At 66.2% G+C, this 19,521-nt stretch overlaps 2 protein-coding genes across 4 annotated transcripts; both read left to right on the forward strand.

Moving 5' to 3' along the window:
- Positions 1-157: 157 nt before the first annotated feature.
- ARHGAP27 (Rho GTPase activating protein 27) lies at positions 158-12,655 on the forward strand. 2 transcript variants are annotated; one of them, XM_055697504.1, is made up of 16 exons: positions 158-486; positions 732-1,378; positions 5,114-5,542; positions 6,130-6,345; positions 7,049-7,159; positions 7,258-7,325; positions 7,446-7,533; positions 8,760-8,864; positions 9,294-9,392; positions 9,462-9,552; positions 9,690-9,815; positions 10,101-10,199; positions 10,498-10,575; positions 10,731-10,865; positions 11,768-11,873; positions 11,977-12,655. In XM_055697504.1, exons 2-16 carry the CDS (start codon positions 752-754, stop codon positions 12,152-12,154), a joined length of 2,556 nt encoding a protein of 851 aa, XP_055553479.1. In that variant the 5' UTR covers positions 158-486; positions 732-751; the 3' UTR covers positions 12,155-12,655. The 2 variants fall into 2 exon arrangements, with proteins under 2 accessions (XP_055553479.1, XP_055553480.1); XM_055697505.1 differs by lacking the exons at positions 158-486; positions 732-1,378 and adding an exon at positions 2,381-3,185.
- A 1,621-nt stretch (positions 12,656-14,276) lies between these two features.
- TMEM98 (transmembrane protein 98) lies at positions 14,277-18,985 on the forward strand. Of its 2 annotated transcripts, none has more exons than XM_055697855.1 (7): positions 14,277-14,367; positions 17,075-17,284; positions 17,506-17,637; positions 17,908-17,941; positions 18,042-18,157; positions 18,240-18,299; positions 18,677-18,985. In XM_055697855.1, exons 2-7 carry the CDS (start codon positions 17,154-17,156, stop codon positions 18,879-18,881), a joined length of 678 nt encoding a protein of 225 aa, XP_055553830.1. In that variant the 5' UTR covers positions 14,277-14,367; positions 17,075-17,153; the 3' UTR covers positions 18,882-18,985. The 2 variants fall into 2 exon arrangements, with proteins under 2 accessions (XP_055553830.1, XP_055553831.1); XM_055697856.1 differs by lacking the exon at positions 14,277-14,367 and adding an exon at positions 15,537-15,630.
- Positions 18,986-19,521: the final 536 nt, after the last annotated feature.

Here is a 19,521-nt window from a genome sequence, read left to right on the forward strand (position 1 = left end):
TTGTTCTTTCCCTCTTCTCCCCAGCGCCGGGAGGGTTTGGGATGCACCCACCAGCACAGGGACCCCAGTGGCACTCCCTGGGTGGGGGGGACAAAAGCGAGGGCAGGGCAGCTCTCATGGGACCCCCCTGATGGGGGTCCCATCCCTCTCCCCGGGGAGGCCATGGCGGATCCGGCAGCGGCGCAGATCCCGGCTCAGCCGCGGGGCAGGGCCCTTCCTGCAGCAGGAACCTCCCGAGGAGCCGTTTCCTCGGCCGGGCGGCAGCGGGTCCCCTCCGCCATCGTCCCTTCCCTCCAGCTCCGAGGGCAGGAAACCAGCCAGGTGCCCACCGCCCCTCTCCTCCTGCCGGGGGCCGGCCACCCACCCACAGCGTGGAGCTTGGCTCCGTCTTTCGGCGGCAGGAAACCGGGGCGAGTTGGGACCAGCCCAGCGTGGGCACGAGTGGGACCCGCCGCCGCGCGCCCCACTGCCCCGACGGGGCCGGAGGTGAGATCGGGGGGCTCGGGGCGCTCGGGGGCTTGGGGCTCAGGGGCTCCCAGGGGTCGGGGTCGGTGGGCGAGGGCAGCGCGGGCAACCTTGGGGCTGTTTCAGGCGGGTTTGGTGGTTCGTGGAACGGCATGGTGGGGCTGGGGCTCAGCGGGCACCACCCGGCTCGGCTGCCCCAGGGTCCCCATGAGCCCCCGAAGGGGCTGGGAGCCGCCATCACCCCTGGCCTGCCCCGTGTCTCGCAGGCGGAGGTGCCGGGGCGGCCATGGAGGCAGCGGTGCCGGCGGAGGAGGCGTTGGTGCTGGTGGAGTACGGCTTCGAGTACCGAGCCAAGGATGGGACCCTGGTCTCCATCAAGCCCAATGAGCGCTACGTCCTGCTGAAACGCACCAACCACCACTGGTGGCACGTCAAGAGGAGTGGGGACACCCGGCCTTTCTACATCCCTGCCCAGTATGTGAAGGAGCTGCCCCCCATCGCCACCCCGGCCCCTCTTGACCCCCCACCGCCGGGACATGCCGGGACAGACCCAGCCGTGCTGGTCCCGCAGCAGCCGCCGGGCTACGAGTATCGGTTCATCGGTGCCACTGAGGCAGAGGAGCCGGTCGGAGGATGCTCGGTGCCCAGGAGGGACTCACCGCCGGTGCTCAGCTCTTTTCGGGCCCCCCCAGCACGGAGCACCCACCCCGCTGAGCCGGTGCAGCACTCACACTCCCTGGATGACCTGGCACGGGTGATGCCAGCACCACGAGGTGCCACCGCCATGGGGTCCCGTGGGGACCTCCTCGGACACACTCACCCACTTGGCAAGAGCCGCTCCGAGACCCTCTACACCCCCGGCAAGGACGGGGACACGGCCAGGAGGTGGCCGGGGTCCAGCCATGCGACTCAGGTACGGTGACATCCCCACTGCCATCCCCAAAAGCAGCGCCAGGGGGGTTGAGTGGTATGGGGGGGGCAGGACACCCAGGTCCCCCAGCTGACTCAGTGCCCCATGTCCCCCCCCCCGATACAACCCTGTGACCCCTGGCACAGGGTGGGGTGGCACCCAGGGGCTCCCTGGCACCGCAGCCACCACCGGGACCCCCCTACATCCCCCCCCACCAAGCTGACCCCATGGGGCAAACCTGTGGGCCAATCCCCCCCCCATACAGATTTGCCAGCATTTACTGCCTTGGGGAGGGGGGGGAAGTCACCCCCACCCTGGGCACCCACCCCAAAGCACCTTCCTTGCTCAGCCCCCTCGTGTCCTGCCTCAGTTTCCCCACCCTCACAAGCACCCCCAGGCTCTCCCAGGCCCCCGGCTCTGCCCCCGCAGCAGCATCCCACCCGGGTGCAGACTCCAGCTATGCCCACGACCCCCGGGGGGGGGTCGGTACCACCCAGGGGACTTTGGGGCACCCACAGCCCGTCCCAGCAGCATTCCCAGGGCAAGAGGAGGCAGAAAGGGTTAACAGGGAAGCGCAGCAACTCCTCCCTGCCGGGGCGGGTGTCTCACCTGGGCGCAGCACCCAGTGCTGGAGGTGGGTGCGGGGTGCACCCCAGCTAAGGTGAGCACCCCGCCACCCCTAAACCCACACCGCCCCACACCAGTAAGTAGCAAGGGGCCCTTCCCAGTGCCCCCCCAGTGCTCCCCACTGCACCCCCTCTTACGGGGGGGCACCCAAGGGTGGGGGGTGCGCCCTGGCCGCTCACCTGCCACTGTCAGGGGCTGGGGCGCAGCAGGGTGAGACAGTAACGGCAGAAGGAGGGGGGTGGGGGTGGGGGGGTGTCCTGCATCCTGTCCCCCCACCCTGGCACCTCTCTGTGGGGTAGCCCCAAATGCCCGCAGCACCTCAAGCCCTGGTGTCCCCCTGTTTGAGGGGGGCTCGAGGGGTCGTGCTGCCCGGGGGGGGGGGTGTTTTGCCAGTGGAAAGGGGGTGCTGGGGAGGGTTGTGCCGTGTTTTACACCCCATTTTACACCCCATTTTACACCCTGCGACCCTGGCTGTACCGGGTTAACCTCCAGTGCTCTTTGCACACCCAAAGCCACTGATCACCCCTGAGAGGGTCCCCAGGAGGGACTCCAGGAGGTCCCCAACCCCGGTGCCATCACCAGAGCTTTCCCCTGCCCAAACCCAACCGGTGCCAAACCCAACCGGCACCGGCCACGGCGGGGCTGCGGCAGCCTTGGCCTGGCCACACGTGCATCTGCCCCCTGGGCCGCCAGGACGGGTGGTCCCGGTGCTGGGGGGACACAGCACCCACCGCCTTGTCCCTGTGCCAGTGCAGTGGGTTGGTGCCAGATGAGCCAACCGAAATTTGGGGAGGGGGTCTTTTCCCGGTTAACGCCGGCTGCACCCCCAGCACAGCATCATCCCGGCGCAATCCCTGCTGGGTTGTCCTTGGCTTTGCCGGAGCAGGTGATGGGTGGAGGGTGACAGGGTGACAACAACCCCAAAAAAAGCCAATTCCGCCCCAAAGAGAAGCGCAGGGCTCAGAGGCGGCTCTTCCGCTCCCCGAACCCCAGCAGGAAGCGCAGCCGGCACGGGGCCCAGCACTGGGCGCCATCAGCAACACCGCAGCCTCTGGGTGCCCCCCCCCAGCTGCCCCCCCCCAGCTGCCCCCCGCCCTGGTGCCCCCCCGAGATGGGTGACCGGGTGCCGGGTGCTCTGCAGCGATCCTGTAGCAGGGCGTCACGGCTGCTGCGTTCAGGGAAGGTAGGCAGCACCCATGGGTGCACCCAGCCAGGGGGGTTGGGGGGGATTGGGGCGTCACACCCCCCTGGCTCCCTCCTGAATTTCCCCCCCCCCCGAGGGTTGATGCTGGGGAGGGGGGGGGCGGCAGGCACCAGACGTGCCAAGTTGCTTGTCCCAAAGTGGCGAGGGGCACTTAGCCCCCTGTCTGAGGGGGGGGAAACCCCCAGGGATGCACCCATGGGAGAGAGGGAGGTGCTGGGGGGGGTCTGTGCTGGGTACCCCCCCCCCCGTCACCCCTATGTCCCTTGTCCCCAAGGCGAGGCTGGCCTCTCACGCTGGGTTTCCAGCCCCTCTCACCGCGACAGGGGGGTCGTGGGGTGGTGGAGAGGAGGGCGACGGGGTGTCCCTGGGGACACTGAGTCCACTCTCCCCCTCTGCTCCAGGGTGTCCCCAGGGACGCTGCACCTGCTGTCACCCCCTGGGGTGACGGGCAGGGCTGGCGTTGGGAAACTTTGTCCCCGTGGCCGTTGGAGGGAGGCTCAGGGGCTGTAAAGCTGGGGAGGCCAAAGGGTGCCAGGAGGGGATTCCCCGCCCGAAGCCACCCCTCGGCGGCCACCCACCCCCAGGGGACTTGCCCCGCCCCCCTGAGCAGCCCTGGGGGGGGGGGGGGGGGGCAGGCAGCCATGCTGGGGGTGCGTGGGACCCTGTTCTGAGACGTGGTGACGGGGCTGTCGGTCCCAGCACAGGGCTGCGCTCCCCTGTGGGTCAGGGTGCTGGGGGGGTGGCGGGTGCTGGGGGTGCTGGGGGGGCGGGTGCTGGGGGGGCGGGTGCAGAAGGCCTGGGTGCTGGCAGCGTGAGGGCAGGGGCAGGGGGTGCAGGTGCTCTGGGCGCTGGAGATGTCCCAGGGTGCTGGCACTGGGGGTGCTGAGCGCAGTGGGTGCAGGGAGTGACGTGGGTACCAGCGATGTGGCTGCTGACACCGGGGACCACGATGCCCCAAGCCCAAATTCTCACCATGTGCCCAGGTGGGACGCCCATCCCCACCACCAGCTGGGTGCTCCTGGCCCCAGCATGGGTGCTATGGGTGCTGTGGGTGCTATGGGTGCTGTGGGTGCTGTGAGTGCTATGGGTGCTGTGAGTGCTATGGGTGCTGTGGGTGCTATAGGTACTATGGGTGCTGTGAGTGCTATGGGTGCTATGGGTGCTGCGGGTGCTATGGGTGCTGTGAGTGCTGTGGGTGCTATAGGTAGTATGGGTGCTGTGAGTGCTATGGGTGCTGTGAGTGCTATGGGTGCTATGGGTGCTGTGAAGTGCTATGGGTGCTATGGGTGCTGTGAGTGCTATGGGTGCTGTGAAGTGCTATGGGTGCTATAGGTACTATGGGTGCTATGGGTGCTGTGAGTGCTATGGGTGCTGTGGGTGCTGTGAGTGCTATGGGTGCTGTGGGTGCTATGGGTGCTGTGAGTGCTATGGGTGCTGTGGGTGCTGTGAAGTGCTATGGGTGCTGTGGGTGCTATGGGAGCTGTGAGTGCTATGGGTGCTGTGAGTGCTATGGGTGCTATGGGTGCTGTGGGTGCTGTGGGTGCTGTGAGTGCTATGGGTGCTGTGGGTGCTATGGGTGCTATAGGTGCTATGGGTGCTATGGGTGCTGTGAAGTGCTATGGGTGCTGTGGGTGCTATGGGTGCTATAGGTGCTATGGGTGCCCTCCTCCACTGCCAGCCATTTACATCCCATGGCTCGCAGGTCCTGCCCTATGCGAGAGAGTGTTCTGCGCAGTGCCTGCAGGGATGCAGGGCAGGATCTGGCTCCTTGGTGCTCTCATCCATCCGCCAGCCCGGGTACCTCGGTGGGGATATCCCAGGAATGCCGTCCCCAGCACCCCTGCCCCACAGCTCACCACACCCATCACCAGCCACATCACCCAAGTGATCCCCCTGTGTGTCCCCAGGCACACAAAGAGCCAGAGGAGCCGCCTGCCCCCATCTACCTCAACATCCAGGAGCTGCGGGAAGAAGCCGCGGCCGCCAGATCGGCCCCAGAGGAGGCCGGCAGCTCCAGCTTGGATTGGGAAACCCACACGGATACGGAGAGTGGACATTTGTTTTATTATAACCCGGTGACGGGCGAGACCACGTGGGATTGTCCCTTTGGGCAGGCAGAAGATGGAGTGAGTCCCGCCGCCTCTCCCGCCTCCTCGCTCACCCACAGCCCGGAGTTTCCCGCGTGGGAGCAGTACGTGGACGAAGCCAGCGGACAGGCTTTTTTCTATAATTCGGTAACAGGTGAGACGTCGTGGGACCCCCCCCTCGCGGCAGACGGAGGCAGCTCCCAGGATATGTACCCTGGGGTGACACGGTACAGTTCCATGGAGCAGAGGGTGAGCACCCAGCGAGGCACAGGGATGATGAGGATGGGGGTGGAGATGGAGGTGGAGATGAAGGTGGGAGCAGGGATGGAGATGGAGATGGAGATGGAGATGGAGATGGAGATGGAGATGGAGATGGAGATGGAGACGGAGATGGGAATGGAAATGGAGATGGGAATGGAGACAGGGATGGAGATGGAGATGGAGATGGAGATGGAGATGGAGATGGAGATGAAGTGGAGACAGGGATGGAGATGGAGATGGAGATGGAGACAGGGATGCAGATGGAGGTGGGAATGGAGATGGAGATGGAGACAGGGATGGAGATGGAGATGGGAGTGGAGATATGAGTGTGGATGGAGATGGACATGGGAATGGAGATGGAGACAAGGATGGAGATGGAGGTGGGAATGGAGGTGGAGACAGAGATGGGAATGGTGATGTAGACAGAGGCAGTGATGTAGACAGAGACAGAGATGGAGATGTAAATGGGAATGGAGATGATGGAGATGGGGCAGCCCCCACCTTGGCTGGCTGTGGCCTGGGGATGTGTATGCTCTTGGTGGGGCACAAGACCTTGACCTGGCTCTTCTCTCCAGCCACCCACTCCAGAAACAGACTATCCTGACCTGTCTCCAGATGAGCTGGAGGGTTATCCTGAGGAAGACTACTCGCCTGTGGGCTCCTACGATCAGGGGGCTGCTTTCTATCTGTCCCCGAGGCACCCTGAGGAGCTGGGTTCGCCCCCGGGCTGGTACAGGCACAGCCACCCTGAGGGAGCCGTGTTCTACCCCGAGCACTTCGCCTCTGACACGGTATGGGAACGGGGATGGGATGGAGTGAGATGGGATGGGGTGGGATGGGATGGGGTGGGATGGGATGGGATGGGGTGGGATGGGATGGGATGGGGTGGGGTGGGATGGGATGGGGTGGGATGGGATGGGGTGGGATGGGATGGGATGGGGTGGGATGGGATGGGGTGGGGTGGGGTGGGGTGGGATGGGATGGGATGGGATGGGATGGGGTGGGGTGGGGTGGAATGGAATGGGATGGGATGGGGTGGGATGGGATGGGATGGGGTGGGGTGGGGTGGAATGGAATGGGATGGGATGGGGTGGGATGGGATGGGATGGGGTGGGGTGGGGTGGGGTGGGGTGGGATGGGGTGGGATGGGATGGGATGGGGTGGGGTGGGGTGGAATGGAATGGGATGGGATGGGGTGGGATGGGGTGGGATGGGATGGGATGGGGTGGGGTGGGGTGGGATGGGGTGGGGATGGAGATAGGCACAGGGATGGGATTAGGGATAGTAACAAGGATGGGGATGGGGATGGGAACAGGGATGAGGAGGGGGATGGGGATAGGGACAGGGATGGGGGCAGGGGTATCTGCCAGGGGATTAGCATCCTCACGGGGCCACAGAAGCAGAAGACAGGGGCTCTGGGGCACAGTGGGTGCAGAGCCCAGCACCCACCCGGCACAGGCACCTCAGGCATCACCTGCTCCCTCCCTTCCCCAGGTGCCAGCGGGCGGCCGCCACAACCGTGCCAGCAGTGGCTCCAGCCAGGACAGCGGGCTCTTTGCCTGGCACAGTGCCGCGCCGCCGGCGCTGGGGCTCAAGGAGGAGAAGGTGAGCACCCTGCGGAGGGACACGAGCCCTTCCCCACCCCAGCACCAGGGAGGGCAGGGGGCAAACCTGACCCCCCCCCCACATCCTTTGTCTTCCAGTTTAAAAGCCTTGAAAAAGCCGGGGTGCTCAACCGGACCAAGACAGTGGACAGAGGGAAGCGGCTCCGGTAAGCACATCCCGGTGTCCCTTGCCACCAGAGAAGGGAGCCCTGGGGGGTGGCGGGGACAGGGCTGTGCTGTCCCCCTGCATGACACACCCCACACACACACACCCATCTGCTCCCCAGGAAGAACTGGAGCTCCTCCTGGACGGTGCTGGAGGGCAGGATCCTCACCTTCTTCAAGGACTCCAAGCACTCAGCTGCCGGTGCCTTGGTAAGAGCCCTAACAGCCTCCTTGGGGCCAGCACCCATGAAATAGGGCCAGCACCCCATAGGACAAGGTCAGCACCTGTAGGATGGGACCAGCACCCATGGGATGGCACCAACACCCATGAAATAGGGCCAGCACCCACAGCACGAGGCCAGCACCTGTAGGATGGGACCAGCACCCATGGAACTGCATCAGCATCCATGGGATGGTGTCAGCACCCATGGGATGGTGTCAGCACCCGTGAGATGGCACCAGCACCCATAGCACGAGGTCAGCACCTGTAGGATGGGGCCAGCACCCATGGGATGGTGTCAGCACCCATTGGATAGAGCCAACAACCACAGGACAGGGCAAGGACCCACAGGATGGGGTCAGCACCTGCAGGATGGGGCCAGGACCCATGGAATGGGTCAAGCACCCATGAGGTGGAGCTAGGACACATGAGATGAGGCCAGCACCGGTGTGGGAGCAGGGTCAGTGGCAGGGCGTCTGTCCTGCCCAGCAGCTCATCGGGGGGAGCAGAGAGGAAGCGGTGTCTGACCCAGCCCCCCCACCCCCCACCCCCCCCAGCACCCAGCACCCGCTGCCCGGATGCAGAAGCTGCCGTGAGTCTTGCAACACCCTGTGGTGACAACAGCAGGGGAAGGAGAGGAGACAGACCCACACCCTCGGGGGGGACACATGGTGCTGGCCCCACTGCCAGGGTGTGGGTGCAGGGCTCCGTCATGGGGGGGGCCTTCTGGAAAACAGGGATGGAGAGGGGCTGGATGGAGGGGGAGCATGGCCAAAGCACCCCAAAACCCAGGGCAGGAGGAGAGCAAGTGGGTCTGATGCTCTTCTCTACTATAAAGACCCCAAAGGACTGTCCCCTCCCTGGGGACAGCCACCCAGGCTCCTTTCCCCATGTAATGCTGCTTCTACATGGTGCTGTCACCAAGAGGGACCCTGAAGCTGAAGCCCCTCAGGTTGGGGATGTCTCACAAGGTGAGGGCAGCTGTCTCCAGGCTGGTGGCCACGACACCCACCCCACTGCAGCAGCACCATGTCCTAGTCCTGCCGAGAGGTCCCAGTGCCACTGGAGGGGACAGAGATGTCCCACAGGGGACATTTGCCACTCCTGCCTTTCTGGAGGAGAAAGCCCACAGTGCCCCCACAGAGCAGGACCCCAGTGCCCTCGTCCCCTCCAGGACGATGCCAGAGGTGTCACCCTCATCTCCTTGCCCCCACAGCGGCACCCCAGCACCCTGACCACTCCCGAGCACACGGTGGAGCTGAGCGGGGCCACCCTTGCCTGGGCCAGCAAGGACAAGTCCAGCAAGAAACACGTCCTGGAGGTGAGCCGGGTGACACTGGGGGGGACATCGGTCACCCGGCAGGGTCCAGACGTGGCCTGCAGGGCAGTGGCTATGCCAGCACCTGCCTGGTTCATTCCACCAGCAGCGAAAGGGATGTGCGGGGGCTCCTGGTGGTGGGGACACTGGGGGACATCCCTGGACTGGGAGGAAAGGGACACGTTACCAGCCACTGTCCCTTTCCTGCGGGCATGGAGATATCACCAAGGGACATCCTGGCTCCCAGAGGGGGTTTTCCACTTGGGCTTTGCACGGGGAGGTGGTTTCCAGCTGTCCCAGCAAACTGGCAAACAGCAACAACTAGGGTCATCGGTGTCATGAGCTGGGCACCGTTCTCAGCCACCACCCCAAAGCCGGGTGGTCGTGGGCAGCCCCGCGGCGCTGCTCTGACGCTGCCCGCTGCTCCCGCAGCTGAAGACGCGGGAAGGCTCGGAGTTCCTCATCCAGCACGACTCGGAGCAGATCATCACCGCCTGGCAGAAGGCAATCAGCGACAGCATCAGCAGGCTGGTGAGCAGGCGCCCCCCGCCCTGCCACCATGGGGATGGGCACAGGGGTCTCACGCTGCCCCTTCCCTAGGGCACCGACCTCCCCGGCGAGGAGGATGCTGAAAGCGGGGCGGAATTCAGCTCCCGGGAGAAGCTGGGGAGCAGCGAGGAGAAGAGGGCAGGTGAGCTCAGGCATCCCAGCACAGGGACGGGCACCGGCATCACCATCCACCAGGCAGGGTGGGGTGGCCACCCTGCGGGTGTCCCATGGTGGTGGGACATGCCAGGACAATGCTGATGTGTCCCATGTCCCCGCCAGTGGCTGGGCAGGTGCTGGGCAGCGCCAGCGGTGAGAGTGACTCCAGCAAAGTCCGGAACAAACTCCGCAAGTTCCTGCAGAGGCGGCCAACGCTGCAGTCCCTGCGCGAGAGGGGCTACATCAAGGGTGGGTGCCAGGATGGGGCTGAGCCCCCGCAGGGTGTCCCCAGGCTGGGATGGGGGTGGGGACAGCCAGGGATGGAGCTGGGACAGAGGACCAAGCCCAACCCTCACCCGATGCTTTGGTGATGGGCTTGGGCATGTCCCGTCACCTCCAGCCACCCCCGTGTGACACCCACATGGGAACAGGACCCTCTGCGATGTCCCCAACCCTGGACCCCACCCTGGACTTGTCACTGGGCATCCTTCAGGTGTCACCTGGCTGTGCTCAAGTCCCTGTTGTTTTTTCCAGATCCAGTTTTCGGCTGCTCCCTGCAAGCGCTGTGCGAACGGGAGCGGGGGACGGTGCCCCGCTTCGTCCTGCAGTGCATCCAGACCGTGGAGAGGAGAGGTACCTCCCGGGGGCTTGGGGACAGGGACAATCCGGGGGGGGCACCAGGATGGGGAGAGCTCTGGCTAAAGCCTCCATTGGATGGTTGGGTTTTCCCGGGAATCCCAAGTGCTGGCTGCTGCAGGCACCGGCACAGCCATACCGGTCGCTGTCACCATGTGCCACCTGGCTGTGGGCACCTTTCTGGGGACACCGGGGGACCCATAGCTCCTCGATGGTGGGTGGCATCACATCCCAGGGTGGGTTGTGGTTAACCGGGAGGTTTCTCCCCATCTCCCCCCTCCCCATTCTCTGCCAGGTCTGGACATCGATGGGCTGTACCGGGTTAGTGGCAACCTGGCCACTGTCCAGAGACTGCGCTACAAAGTGGAGCATGGTAAGGTCACCCACGGTGACAACGGGGGGCAAATGGGATATAACCCCCACCAAGGGCAGGGTGACAGGGCTCTGGCTGGGGTGGGGGGAGGGCACGGGGACCCTCTCCCGTCCCTGGGGCTAGGACCTGCCTGAGGTGCTGCCCTGGCCCCACAGACGAGCACCTGGACCTGGATGACGGGCGCTGGGAGGACATCCACGTTGTCACCGGGGCGCTGAAGCTCTTCTTCAGGGAGCTGCTGGAGCCGCTCGTCCCCTTCAGCCACTTCGACAAGTTCATCACTGCCATCAGTGAGGCCTGGGGACAGGGACCGAGATGGCATGGGATGGGATGGGGACAGGGATTGGGACGGGATGGGACAGGGATGGGATAGGGACAGGGATGGGGATGGGATGGAACAGGTATGGGGTAGGGACAGGGACAGTGGTGGGAATGGGATGGGGACAGGATGGAACAGGTATGGAACAGGGACTGAGATGGAGTGAGGTGGGATGGGATGGGGACAGGGATTGGGATGGGATGGAACAGGGAAGGGATAGGGACAGGGATGGGATGGGGACAGGTATGGGACAGGGACAAGGACAGGGATGGGATGGGATGAGATGGGATAGGGACAGGGATGGGAATTGAGATGGGGATGGGATGGGATGGGGTGGGATGGGATGGGATGGGATGGGATGGGATGGGATGGGATGGGAAGGGATGGGATGGGAAGGGATGGGATGGGATGGGATGGGATGGGATGGGATGGGATGGGATGGGATGGGGTGGGATGGGATGGGATGGGATGGGATGGGATGGGGTGGGATGGGATGGGATAGGGACAGGGATGGGAATTGAGATGGGGATGGGATGGGATGGGATGGGATGGGATGGGATGGGATGGGATGGGATGGGATGGGATGGGGTGGGATGGGATGGGATGGGAATGGGATGGGATGGGATGGGGTGGGATGGGATGGGATGGGATGGGATGGGATGGGATGGGATGGGGACAGGAACAGTGCTGGGGAAGGGGATGAGGATGGGCACAGGGCTGGGGACAGGGATGGAACAGGGACTGAGATGGGGTGGGGTGGGATGGGGACAGGGATTGGGATGGCATGGAACGGGGAAGGGATAGGGACAGGGACGGGGATGGATGCTGCGGCTGCCAGAGCCAGCACCCCACCGTGCTGCCCTCCCCTTGCAGAACTGCAGGACCTGAGCAGGCGGGGCCGTTGCATCCGTGACCTGGTGTTTTCCCTCCCGCCCGCCCACCACGACACCATGAAGGTCCTCTTCCGCCACCTCTGCAGGTGACACCTCCCTCACTCCCCCCAAACCCAGCCAGCTGGCAGGAAGGGGGACAGGACCTGGCTTTGGGGACACGCTGAGTGACACTGTCGCTCGTCCCCGCAGGGTTATCGAGTACAGGGAGGAGAACCGCATGTCGGTGCAGAGCATCGCCATCGTCTTCGGCCCCACGCTGCTGCGGCCGGCGAGCGAGGAGGGGAACATGGCCATGCACATGGTCTTCCAGAACCAGGTGGTGGAGCACATCCTCAACCAGTACAGCTACATCTTCCCCGACGGCTAAACCCGCCAGGGACACGCATGGGGACAAGCCCAGCAGCGGGGACATGAAGGAGCAGCATCTCAGGGGAAGGACTCGGCCACGTGTCACCTTGGATGATGGGTGGTGGCAATGGTGGGCTCAATGAAGTGCAGCGCGGTGGCCCGGCTCGCTTGGGATGCAGCTTGAGGGGTGGGTGCCGGAGCAGGGGGCACCCCGAGCACCCCATCCTCCTCTGCCACCGCCCCTGCTGGGTGCATCTGGGCAGGTTGACCCCAGGGGTGTGCGGGGTGGGGTCCCCATCGCTCACAAGGGGACGATGGAGCCCTGTGGTCCCCAGCTCGCCGGGGCCAGCAGTGCAGACCTGGCATCCCCAGGCGAGGGGATGGAGGTGCCCGGCCGGGCAGTGCCCGCGGGGACGGTGCCACCAGTGGGGCGGGCACAGAGCCGGGCTGTGCCACGGCCGGAGCCAGCGTCCGGCACCAGCCACCGCCGTGTCCCCAAATAAAGAGCCCGTTCAGCCAAGGACAAGGTGTTGCCGGCAGGGCGTGGGGACGGACATCCCCAGGGACACCGGTGGCACAACGTGGCCTCAGCACCCCTTGGCTCCTGGTGACCCTTGCGGACGAGATTTGCCCTTTGTACCCCATGAGGACGAGGGGACCTCAGCATCCCCAGAGGGACGAGAGTGCAGGCCACCACAGTGCCCATGTCCCCTGTGATTTGGGACACCATTCCTGGCTGGCATTGCCAAACCCCATGTCATCGCAGGTGTCACCGCAGGCAGCAGGGACAGGTGCTGAGAATGATACAGTGGGGGGTGGGTGCCAGTGGTCACCCCTCTGGGGTGGGGACACTTTGGGGCATGATGGAGATGATTTGGGACACAACCAGGACAGTATGGGAGGCAAAAGGGACAGTGAGGGACACAACTGAAATGGTTAAGGACATGACAGGGACACTCAAGCGCAGGGACATGAGGAGGCTGCTTTGGGACATGGTGGGGACACTTTGGGACACGAGGGGGGCAGGTCAGCATACAACAGGAGTTTGGGACACAGTGGGGATGGCTGAGGCATAGAGGGGACACTTTGGGCTGCAGCGGGGACACTTGGGGACACAGCAAGGGCACGTTGGGGTGCGGAGGGATACTTGGGGATGTAATGGGGGCACAAGGGGACACAGTGGGGACAGGACAGGGACCCTTTGGGGTGCAGGGGGGAGATATGAGGGCACTTTGGGATGCAGCGGGGGACAAGGGGACACTTCAAGGGTGTGCAGCAGGGGCAATTTGGGCCAGGAGGGGACACTATGGGATGCAGCGGGGACGCTTTGAGGCACCAGGAGACACTTTAGGCCAGGAGGGGACACTTTGGGATGCAGCTGCGACGCTTTGGGCCACCAGGAGACACTTTGGGCCAGGAGGGGACACTTTGGGATGCAGCAGGGACACTTTGGGCCAGTAAGGGACACTTTGGGATGCAGCTGCGACACTTTGGGCCACCAGGAGACACTTTGGGCCAGGAGGGGACACTTTGGGATGCAGCGGGGACAACTGGGGCCACCAGGAGACACTTTGGGGCAGGAGGGGACACTTTGGGATGCAGCGGGGACACTTTGAGGCAGAGGGGACACTTTGGGATGGAGCGGGGACGCTTGGAGACACCAGGAGACGCTTTGGGCCAGGAGGGGACACTTTGGGATGCAGCGGGGACACTTTGGGGCAGGAGGGGACACTTTGGGATGCAGCGGGGACACTTTGGGCCAGGAGGGGACACTGTGGGATGCAGCGGGGACGCTTTGGGGCAGGAGGGGACACTGTGGGATGCAGCGGGGACGCTTTGGGGCAGGAGGGGACACTGTGGGATGCAGCGGGGACGCTTTGGGGCAGGAGGGGACACTGTGGGATGCAGGGGGGACACTTTGGGGCAGGAGGGGACACTGTGGGATGCAGCGGGGACGCTTTGGGGCAGCAGGAGACGCTTGGGGACCCGAGGGTGCAGTGACGGTAGTTGGGGGCACTCGGGGGACACTTGGGGCTGCAGCGGGGACACAGGGGGGAGCGGGGGGGCCCCGGGGGCGCTGCGGGGCCCGGGCGGGGGCGGGGCGGGCCGGGGGCGGGCCGGGGGCGGGCGGGGGGCGGGCGGGGGCTGAGCCCGGTTGAGCCCCGCAGCGGCCCCGCTCCGCGCCCCCCGCCCGGCTCCATCTTGTGCGCGGCCGCCGCGGAGCGGCTCCAGGTGCGGGGGGGGGGGGGTCGGGGGTCGGGGGTCGGGGGGGGGGGTCGCTCTGCCCGGTCCCTCCGCAGGGACCCGCCGAGGGAGGGGAGCGCGACCCCCGGGGCGGGGCGGGAGGGACCCGCGGAGTGATTCCCCCTCCCCGGGACCCCCGGGGCCGCGGGACCCCTGGGACCGATGCCCCCCATAGAGCCGTGCAGGACCCCCAGAGGGACACCGCCCCCCCGCCTTGGGACCCCCGGAGCGACCCCCCGAGGGCCGTGCGGGACTCATCAGTCCCGTGCCCCCCCTCAGCCGGGGCTGTGCAGGACCTGGGACCGCCTGGAGCCACCAGTGGCGACCCCCCCCCGCCATGAACCCCCCCCAGCAAACCCCCCCCGAGCCTCACAGGACCCCCCCAGACATCCTCCCCCCCCAGCAAACCCCCCCCGAGCCTCACAGGGCCCCCCAAGACATCCCCCCCCAGCAACCCCCCTCCCCAGCCTTATAGGGCCCCCCCAGACACGCCCCCCCCCCCCAGCACCCACCCCCCCCCGAACCTCACAGGCCCCCCCCAGACCACCCCAGGACCCCCACGGGCCCCTCGCAGACCCCCTCAGCAACCCCCCCCCCAAGTCTCACAGGGTACCCCCGGACATCCCCCCCCAGCACACACACCCCCCCCCCAGCCTCACAGGGCCCCCCCAAACACCCACCCCCCCATAACCTCACAGGGCCCCCCCAGGCCCCCCCACTCCCCCTTGCCACCACAGGACCCCCGCAGTGCTCAGCGCTGCTTGGGCAGGATCCGACCCCAGCCCAGCCGGGGCCAGGGACACCCCCCCCAGGGCCGGGGGGGGGAAGGGGGGACCCCCGGGGCTGTCCCCGCACCCCCCAGGACCAGGCACCAAGGGGTTACGGCACAGAACCGGCTTTGGTGGCCAAAATCCCTCTTAAGGCATTAATCACAGTGGGAAATGGGGGGGGGGGGGCGGGGGGGGGGCGGCACAGTGTGTGTGTGTGTGTGTATGTCCCGCGGGGGGGGGGACAAGTGCACCCGGGCTGGAAATTGAAGCCAAATCACTAAACCTGGCTTAAAATTCAATGGGATTTAGGGGGGAAAAAATTGGAGGGGGGGGGATGCACTGGGGAGTGGGGCTGGGGGCTTTGGGGGGGGCACGTGTGGCACCCCGGGGGGGCCGGTGTTCTCAGGGTGTAAAGGTCGGAGCCGGTGTTTGCACGCCTGGTGCGGAAGTGGCACCGTCCCCTGTCCCCGGCTGGCAGCAGGTAGGGAGGGCAGGGCTGGGGGTCCCCTGCCCCTGCAGGATGGGGCCCCCCCCCGCCCCAGGGTGGGCACACAGGGCACCCGCTGTCTGTCCCATGGGGGTCCCAGGTGGCTCTGCCCCGGGGGGGTGGTCCCTGGGCCTGGCATGGCCAGGTGTCCTGCTCCCTGTGGGGACAGGGACACGGCGGGGACGGGGACTGGGGGCCTGGGACGGGCACTGGGGGGCTGCTGCTGTGCTGGGGGTGGCTCAGGGGGTCCCTGTGCACCCACAGGGATTGGGCTCCGGGGAGCCCCACACCCCCATGGGGACCAGCTCTGGGGGTCCCCATGGCCCCATAGGAACAGTGCGCTGGGGGTCGGTCCCTGCACCCTGTAGGGACAGTGCTCTGGGGGTCCCCACAGCCCCATGTGGACTGGGCTTGGGGGGTCCCTGCAGCCCCATAGGGACTGGCCTTGGGGGAGTCCCCACAGCCCCATGGGGACCAGCTCTGGGGGGTCCCTATGGCCCCGTAGGAACAGTGTTCTGGGGGTCCCTGCACCCCATAGGGACAGTGCGCTGGGGGTCCCCACAGCCCCATGGGGACCAGCTCTGGGGGTCCCTATGGCCCCGTAGGAACAGTGTTCTGGGGGTCCCTGCACCCCATAGGGACAGTGCACTGGGGGTCCCCACAGCCCCATGGGGACCAGCTCTGGGGGGTCCCTATGGCCCCGTAGGAACAGTGTTCTGGGGGGTCCCTGCACCCCATAGGGACAGTGCGCTGGGGGTCCCCACAGCCCCATGGGGACCAGCTCTGGGGGGTCCCTATGGCCCCATAGGAACAGTGTTCTGGGGGTCCCTGCACCCCATAGGGACAGTGCACTGGGGGTCCCCACAGCCCCATGGGGACCAGCTCTGGGGGTCCCCATGGCCCCATAGGGACAGTGCACTGGGGGTCCCTGCACCCCATAGGGACAGTGCGCTGGGGGTCCTGGTGGCCCCATAGGGACAGTGCGCTGGGGGTCCCTGCACCCCATAGGGACAGCTCTGGGGACCCTCAACAGGCCCATAGGGGCCGGGTTCTGTGGGTCCCTGTGGCCCCATAGGAGCCAGCCTCAGGGGGTCCTGGTGGCCCCATAGGGACGGGGCTCAGGGGGTCCCAATGGCCCCATGTGGCCCAGACCTTGCTCTCCTGATCCCAGCTCCTGCCCCTGCCCCTTGTCACCATGGCCGTGGTGGCAGGAGGGGGCAGCCCCCCCACGTACCATGGCCAGATCCTGCTGCACCCCGCTCCCAGCAGCACCCCTTCCTCCGGCCTCACGGGTGACGCGGCCCCTGGAAGGACCCCCCGGGGCAGGGATCCATCCGTGGGTCGCACCAGGTCCTGGCCAGGCATTTTGGGGTACGGGGGGGGGAGGGGCGAGCACCTGTGGGGTTCCCAGCCCTTCCCTGGTCACCTGTCACCGCAGACCCCACTGTGCCGTGATGGCACCCGACGCCTGAGCCACCCCCCCACCGGGACCAGCCACCCCCCCACTGGGACCAGCCATGGAGACAGTTGTCATCGTGGCCATCGGGGTGCTGGCCACCATCTTCCTGGCATCCTTCGTGGCACTGGTGGTGGTCTGCCGGCAGCGGTACTGCCACCCCAAAGACCTGCGACACCACTATGACACCAAGTGAGTGATCCGGTGGGGGTGGCATTGTCCCCATCCCCACCAGGTGAGGAGGAGGGACCCCAGGCCCCTTGGGCTGGGGGACAATGCTGGGGACGTCGCCCATCATCAGGAGAATGATGCTGGGGACACATGTGGCATCATCAGGGTGTTGCACGGGGCATGGGGGGTGGAACCAGAGGAGGTGGCCCTGCCCCCAGGGTTGTCCCCTGTGTCCTCAACAGACCCATCGTGGACCTGATGGGGACCACCGAGACGCCGTCGGAGCCCTCGGAGCTGGAGCTGGATGACGTGGTCATCACCAACCCCCACATCGAGGCCATCCTGGAGAACGAGGACTGGGTGGAGGACGCCTCGTAAGTCTGTGTGTGTCCCCTCAGCGTGTCCCCCCGGCTGCTGGGGACCCCCATGCAGTGCCAACCCCCCATCACGGGGTGCAGGTCACAGAGATTTGGGGGTCACCAAGCCCTGGCCAGTCCAAAGAAGGGATGGTCCTCAGGCTGGTCTCTGGGTGGGAATGTCCCCAGGGGTCTGGGGGACACAGGGCAGGCAGATGGAGGGGATGTGGGGGGACAGGGTGGGGTGGGGGGGGACACCCGGATTCACACCCTCCTCCCTCTCCGCAGGGGTCTGGTGTCCCACTGCATCGCCATCCTGAAGGTGAGCCCAGGGGGTGGCACTGGTGGCACTGGTGGCACCGAGCGCCCACCCTGATCCCACACCTGTTGTCACCCCCCCCCCCGCCCCCGCTGCGTTGCAGATCTGCCACACGCTGACGGAGAAGCTGGTGGCCATGACCATGGGCTCAGGCGCCCGCGTGAAATCCCCTGCCAGCCTGGGTGACATCATTGTGGTGGCCAAACGCATCAGCCCCAGGTGACTGGGGGTGTCCCGGGTGGGGGGTGATGGAGGGTGGCACCACCATGTCCCCTGGGGTTAACGCCGTCCCCGCCGGCAGGGTGGATGACGTGGTGAGATCCATGTACCCGCCGCTGGACCCCAAACTGCTGGACGCAAGGTGACACTGGCTGGAGGGATGGGGACACCCCCTGGGTGGGGGTGACACACAAACCAGTGCCAGTTCATATCACACAGCTGGGGACAGCCACCACAGGGGTGACCTGGTGGGGAAACTGAGGCAGGAGCCACGCTGCGGGCAGCGAGCCCAGCATCCCTGGGCAGCCCAGAGTGGGAGGTGACAGCCCCTGGGTGGGGGGACACCCATGGGTGGGGGTGACACACAAACCAGTGCCAGCCCATGTCACACAGCTGGGGACAGCCACCACAGGGGTGACCTGGTGGGGAAACTGAGGCAGAAGCCACGCTGCGGGCAGCGAGCCCGGTGTCCCTGTGTGGCGCAGGGTGGGAGGTGACAAGGCCACCATGTCCCCGCAGGGCAGCGGCACTGCTGCTGTCGGTCAGCCACCTGGTGCTGGTGACCCGCAGCGCCTGCCGCCAGCCCGCCGCCCGGCACTGGGTCGAGCGCTCGCTGGCCGCCGCCGAGGAGCACATGGCCGTGCTGCGCCAGGCCGCCATGGCCACCGAGACCGACCGGCCACCGGCCACCGAGGCCTTCCGCCAGGAGCAGTCGGCCATCTGAGACACCCCCGCCGCGGCCCAGCACCCCTTGTTGGCAATAAAGCCCTGGGGGGGGGGGGGGGGGGGTGTCCCCCTACCCCCACACCGTGGGGGTCTCTGGGTCTGGCCTGGCGTGGTGGTCTTTGGCTCGGGGGAGGGGGGGGGGGGGGAGTTTGCAGGGGTTGGGGGAGATTTGAGGGGAGGGTTAGAGGCCATTGAGGGGGGTAGGGGAGGCTGGGGTGGGAGTTTAGGGGGCCTGGAGGGGGAGATGGGAGTTGGGGGGTCTCGGCGGGGGGGCTTGGGGGAATCTGGGGACCATTGATGGTGGTAGGGGAGGTGGTGGGGGGAGTTCAGGGGGCCTGGAGGGGGAGATGGGAGTTGGGGGGGATGCAGGGGGTTGGGGGGGGGGGCTTGGCGGACTCTGGGGACCATTGATGGGGGTAGGGGAGACTGGGGTGGGAGTTCAGGGGGTCTGGAGGGGGAGATGCAACTGAGGGGGGGGTGCAGGGGGTTGGGGGGAGATTTGGGGGGGGCTCAGGGGAATATGGGGGCCATTGATGGGGGTAGGGGAGGCTGGGGTGGGAGTTCAGGGGGCCTGGAGGGGGAGATGGGACTGAGGGGGCTGTGCAGGAGATTTGGGGGAACCTGGGGGCCATTGAGGG

The sequence above is a fragment of the Falco cherrug genome, chromosome 20, assembly GCF_023634085.1.
Source record: "Falco cherrug isolate bFalChe1 chromosome 20, bFalChe1.pri, whole genome shotgun sequence".
NCBI classification, from domain to species: domain Eukaryota; kingdom Metazoa; phylum Chordata; class Aves; order Falconiformes; family Falconidae; genus Falco; species Falco cherrug.